Source organism: Anarhichas minor, unplaced genomic scaffold (assembly GCF_050575085.1).
Source record: "Anarhichas minor isolate MPS153535 unplaced genomic scaffold, ASM5057508v1 ptg000080l, whole genome shotgun sequence".
NCBI classification, from domain to species: Eukaryota; Metazoa; Chordata; class Actinopteri; order Perciformes; family Anarhichadidae; genus Anarhichas; species Anarhichas minor.
The window spans coordinates 2,222,633-2,228,735 of record NW_027466526.1 but is presented as its reverse complement, the minus strand read 5'-3'; the positions used below and the strand labels follow the sequence as shown (position 1 = coordinate 2,228,735).

The window sequence follows — 6,103 nt, the reverse complement described above, 5'->3', positions numbered from 1 at the left end:
CACCTTTGTTGTTGATATGCATGAAAACATCTTTGTTAATTAAAAGATATTGATGTATAATCCAGATATACTATATGCTATTCTTTTTTAAATGATGTAAATGCTGTATGTAACATCCCACATCTCCATATTATGGGTTACAGTGAAAAAAAACCGATTGATTAAATTAATTCATTAAAAAAAAATGTAGTCTGATAAACTCCTTTCAATAACCTCATAATTCTCTCACCTAGGTAGTAGATTTGTTCCTACTTATGTAAAGTGAAGTGAAGACTGAATATGTAAAAGAGGAGAGAGACAAAAAGGCGTACTGCCGCTTTAAATGACAACACCTCCCAGCAGTCGCTGGGTCCTGGGTGAGTTTCGCTGCAACACTGGTTCATACTACAAACAGACAGACAGTACAGCAGAGCAAACCACACAACAGCCTCCTAAGCGCACAGGAAGGAGCGCCCGTCAGCGCCGTCTGAAACCCTGTTTTTTTTACCGATGTGACTACAGGAGCGCGTGAGAAAGCTGCTGCCAGGAGCCGAACTGCAGGTGAGTCCGTCTGCTCTCCTGAGACTTTACTGTGGACCGACCTGTAGGAGATGAACCGGACTGCTGGTGGGGTATACCGCTGAGACAGACTTAACATGACGGCAGAAGTGTAGCAGGTGATGTGAAACAGTACTGAGGCGGTGTAAGAAGTAGACGTAGCAGTAGTTATATCCGGTGAGTATGTGGAAAACTGTGAGCCAACAGGTGCGTCAGGTCACACCTGTTGGGATTGTAGAAACAGCGCAGAGTAGTTGGACTTTCAGATCGGCTTGTGCTGTGAGTTCTTTGTTAAAGCTTCTGTCTATGTGTGTACAGGTCGGCGCAGTTGGCGTTCGTTTGGAGGACGTACCCAGCCGGACATGGATTATTGGTGCCCGTCTTCACTGCTTTGGATTTAGTTGAGACACGGCACAACGCTGCGCCTTAAACCCTCCGTCTCTCCTCCCCTGGTTGAAGAAAGAACAGGTGGATCCTGATTCTGTGTTCGTCTTAATCCACCTCCCAGCATCCACCTGTCACCTTTATGGGGAACCAGGTGGAGAAACTAACGCATTTGAATTACGCAGAGGTGCCAACGACTGACCCAAATGGGTTCGACCCGGAAGACGACGACGGACCGCGGATCGGCGTCTCGTACATTTTCTCCAACGACGACGACGAGCAGGAGGACAATTTGGACCGCCACGCGGTGAACCACGAGGAGAAGCCCTTCAACCCCCGGGACGAGCTGGCGTGCGCGATTTACTACCGAGAGGAGTGCGTCTACGAGACGAACGCCGGAGCCGCGACTCACTCTGCGGAAAGTCTCCTGAACAAGTGCAGGCCGGGAGACTTGCTGGAGTTCGTGGCCACCGGACAGTATCCCCACTGGGCCGTGTACGTGGGGGACTTCCAGGTGGTCCACATGCACAGGGCCGAGATAAAGAACAACTTCCTCACCGATGTGAGCCAGGGCAAAAAAGGCAGGATAGTGAACGGCCTCTACAGGTACCGCGCGCTCCCGCCGGAGGTGATCGTGCGCAACGCCCTGGACCACGTTGGGTCGAGGGACCGAGAGCTGTACTGGAGGAACTCTGAGTGCTTTGCCGCTTGGTGCCGCTTTGGCAAACGGGAGTTTAAAATCGGAGGGGAGATACGGATAGGGAAGCAGCCGTACAGGTTGAAATTGCTCTTTTCGGAGAAGAAGACTCACGTCCTGGAGTTTCAAAGCCTGGAGGACGTGATCATGGAGAAGAGGAGGAACGATCAGATCGGCAAAGATGCTGTGACGCAAGAGCTGGCCAACCACTTGAACGCAACACATGAAAACAAAGAGGAGCGTTTTGTCAACTGACAGCGGATGCTCTGGTCACCTGGTGCTGGTTGGAGCTTTAGCTTATAGGAGGTGTTCAATGGGGGAAAATGCACACTTTTCATGCTGAAAAACAAAACCTGTGTTGTTTGAGGGAGCAAATAAGAGTTTTATTTTTATTTTTTTTATTTTTTATTTTTTTCGTGGGCTTTGGTGTTTGCGCTGCAAACAAATCACAATCATAACAGGGAGTTACAATATTAACATTTGCTTCCTCCAAAATGAGAGGAAAGGCCCCGACGTCTGGGGTGACACTTGTTTCAATCTCAAGAGCACTAGCAAAGCACATCACGAGACAAAATCCCCACAAGTTGATTTGCTGCGGAAAGAAGTGGAAATTGGAAGTGGCAAATGTCCTCCCTCCTTCTAAGAAAAATGTGATTTATTTTTTTCCCACACTCAACCCCCAAGATTAAGTGACTTGCTATGATGGATACATTCGCATTGGAGCTGCACGCAGTCTAATCATTTGGGGATGAAGTCAGAATTGCCCATAATTATCTTTCTAATCCAATGAATCTTTGCACAGAGGAGCAAAACCTCTCCAATGTACTTGCACCTGACGAGAGTGCTGAAAGCCCTCGCTCCTGCACGACTCAGGTGATGGCGATCGATACAGATTGGACGAGAGACGAATGCTTGCTTTTTGTTATTGTGTGCCAACCTTGAGGGTGCCCTTCTTGTTGCTTTCTATCCAATCATCACTCAGCTTTACCCACTCTTTGACCACTTTGTGGACACAGCTATGACTGCACTTTGACTGATTCACCCGTGTCAACAGTTTATTTTTTTGGAGGAAAAAAAAAAGATGTTTGTATGAAAGAATATGGAAATAAATATATATTTGAACAGTTAAGTTTTTTTTCTTTTTTGGGCAAAGGATTGCATCTTTAACATTTTAAATGATTTAAGGCACTTCTGGTACAATGCTAATAAATAATGTCAAACCATAAATCTCAGGAAAAGTAGGAGAGGTTTTTATATAACCGCATCCTAAACACCAGCATTGTGTTTCACTACACAGACTATTTTTGAAAGCGACAACACCATCACAATTCCACTTCACACCCCAGAGGAGCCACGGCTCTACCTGTTCAACCAGTAAGATCCCAGCTTTCTGTCTGTTTGTTGGGGTGGAGAGCGTTGGCTGTCTGACAGTTAAAGCGGTTAATGCTGCCAGCTTTTTTATCTAAATATTTGCCTCAGAGCAAGCAGCTCCCCAAACTACTTACACATCAGGTTTGTGAGCTTGTTAAGTTGTGTTGCAGCCGTGCTGGACATGTTGCTTTGTTTACACCTCTGCCGACTGAAGATAAAGTCATTTTTTGAAAGTTTAGCCGCAGGCTAATGTTCCTCAACAGTATTTGGCTTTCTCTCCTTCCGCTGGAATTACATTACATTTTGGTCAAATGGGCTTAATTTTAACTCAGCCAAATCACATCCCCATTTAGTTTCTATACACTGTGTAAAAAAGGATAATATATATATATACTCAATGTTATAAACTTCCAGTTTATATAACTTGATAGGATTCAAATTGTGATGAGAAACAGGCCAGGGATGTAAATTATGTATCAGCTCACAACAGGTAGATATATAACGTGTATGTAGTGGCAAACAATGAAAGCCGGTGAAACACTTAACAGTACTTTCACATACAGAGGCTGCAACGGAAATTACAGCAGGCTCTGAGGTTGTTTTGAACCGTGAGACATCTTGTTTGTTTTTTTCTCCTCCCCCCTCTCTGTTTCAGAGGAAGCTGATGACTCGCTCATAGCCAGCCATGAGTTACTTGGCCTGTTTGTTTTCCTCTGGTATTATTTGCATGGAGATAATACTGTAGTCATTCTGCTGCAGGTAAGGTCCCACTGGACCATCAGCACTAGTACCGAACAGGAAAGCTGCCGGACACATTAGCATTTCTTCAATCCTCTACGGTCTACCCCAGTGATGAAATCTAAATTGTGTGTGTGTATGTGCGTGTGTGTGTGTGTATGGGTGGCATATATATGATAATCAGTCATATTTTTTTTTTTTTCTTTTTAGCAGCAACAGAATCCGAGCAGCATTTGTCACAGCACACGATGTTAAAGCAGCTTCCAGTAGAGCACTGTAATAGTGAATATTAACTCCCATTTTTCATCATGTGAGACAAAGCATTATTCAATTTGGTTCTTTCTCCACAAATTTGTGTGCTTTCTATGATTTCCCGAGCTATAAAAAAAAAACTGGTACATAATAACTCTCAGCGAAGAAAAAGGCACCAAGCTGTGAGCTGAATTAATAATAATCGGAGTATGGTTTTATTGTGCAGCTTGTCTGTTAGTCAACTCTTAAAGCTGCCCTGTGGAGTTTCCTGTACACAATGCTCCTGTTTACTTTTAGTGTTGCTCACCAAAATACAAAGTGTGTGTCTTTGAGGCCTAGCATATACGTATTTTCTTCCTCATAAAACATTTGCAGTCACCTCCTTACGCCGCCTTTGTTGACGCGACGTGATAACAGCTGTTAATACATCAACTGTTGAGCGGCAGAACAGCGTGAAACCAGCCAAACAAAACAGGGACCCGATCATGAAAACTCCACGGGTTATCTTTTATTTAGCTTGTCTCTCATTCAGTCCAGTAGCCCAAGAAAGCTGAGCCAGTGCATTCCTGATTAAACTCGAATGACTCCAGAAAAAGGCCACCAGCGTGATTCTGCAGCCAAACTCGATTTAGATGCGACTTGCGAGAGTGAGAGACATCTTTTTTACCGCAACACAAACACGTGTGAAACCAGGGGAAGCTTTGGGTTTGACATATTGGCTCATTCATATCAGCCTTTTGGCCAGCGAGTCTGTCATGTTTCCCGTGGAGGATTGGAGGAAAGCCCACGCCCTTCAGGCACAACTGGCAACATTACAGAAGTTGGGGACGAGCCAGAGCTCAAATCAAACCCACCCTGTGTTTACAGAATGTCATAATCTAACAACTTCTTCCCACACGCAAACATGTCTGAACTTCAGAGGAGTGTGCTTATGAGGAGATTCTATCTGACAGGCCTACAGGAAGTGGGAGTGTGTATTTTGGACGGGGCTTTAAGCCACTGTGAGATTGTTATCCATGTGGGACAAAAACACCGTGGAGCTGAAAGATGGATAGTGTGAGGACATTTGACAATCTCAGGTTATGTGCTCGACTATTTAGAATATGAATCTCACCTGAGGGATTTTAATAGATTCCCAGTTGTATTTGCTACTCAAACAGCATCTATGAGCTGCTAAGGTTTTTGCCGATAGGATTCCTCTTTAAGCAGCAAAGCATAGGATTTATGAATGGCTGTTGGGAGAGAGAGTGCACTTGTAAGATAAGATAGGAAAACAGATTGCCCTTAGATTGAACCATTATTTTTTTTATCCAAATTGTGCCAGTACTGATGAACAGCAGAGTCTGATACTCGCCACTTTCCAGTCATGTCAACGGTTAACTAAAAAAAAAATATGAATTTGTTTTCTCAGATTAAAAACATCCGCTTTAGACAGAAGCAGAGTGCTGCGGGGTGTTTTGTTTGTCAGGCCAATTTAACTGCCCACTCACCTGAATCATGTTTATGCTTGTGTTTGGAGAGACAGTTCCATTTCCTGTGAATTAGAGCGAGTGTAATGGAACTCCAAAATGAACTGCACTGCATTCATTAGCAACTATTGATCCACAGTGCTGCAACTCATGCAACTTTTTCTCTTTCTTCTACCACATTTCACTGTAAACTTTACTTCTTGCACCATCCCCTTGCATTTGGTCAATCGTTAGTATGGGACTCAGCGTTTGACTTGGACTGAACTCTGTTCGCTGCTTCATTTCAGACTGTGATTCTTTCTTGCCCCGGCGTGGGACGACCGTTTGTTTTTTCAGCTGCACAAAGGCAAAGTCCATTCCTTCCCAGCTCCATGGAGTTGTAGCGTTGCTCTCCTTTTTCAAAGCAACACTCCCATAACCTAGTTTTGCACTGTTTGTGCTGCACGTGCTACTTTTCAACTGCACAACAATTGAATTTAGTTTGTCTGCTTCCACGCAGACAGACGGGAACCAATGTTCCCTTCCTTCCTTTGTGGTTTCTTTCACTGTCCTTGACACATGTGGTTTGGTAGGACTGAGCAGAATGTGAAGGTAAAGCCTCTGTTAACAGCTACGACTGGGGGAAGTGCTGAGCTTAGAATGATCAGTTTAAAGA

General features: G+C 44.4%; 1 protein-coding gene across 1 annotated transcript; it reads left to right on the top strand.

Moving 5' to 3' along the window:
• The first annotated feature begins 281 nt into the window (after positions 1-281).
• LOC142938169 (protein LRATD2-like) lies at positions 282-2,747 on the top strand. Its single transcript, XM_076081414.1, has 2 exons — positions 282-540; positions 856-2,747. The coding sequence occupies exon 2, from the start codon at positions 1,064-1,066 to the stop codon at positions 1,871-1,873; it is 810 nt and encodes a 269-aa protein (XP_075937529.1). The 5' UTR covers positions 282-540; positions 856-1,063; the 3' UTR covers positions 1,874-2,747.
• Positions 2,748-6,103: the final 3,356 nt, after the last annotated feature.

What these genes read in the sequence shown, in the direction of transcription:
- LOC142938169 (XM_076081414.1), top strand. Translation starts at nt 1,064, where the DNA reads ATGGGGAACCAGGTGGAGAAACTAACGCATTTGAATTACGCAGAGGTG.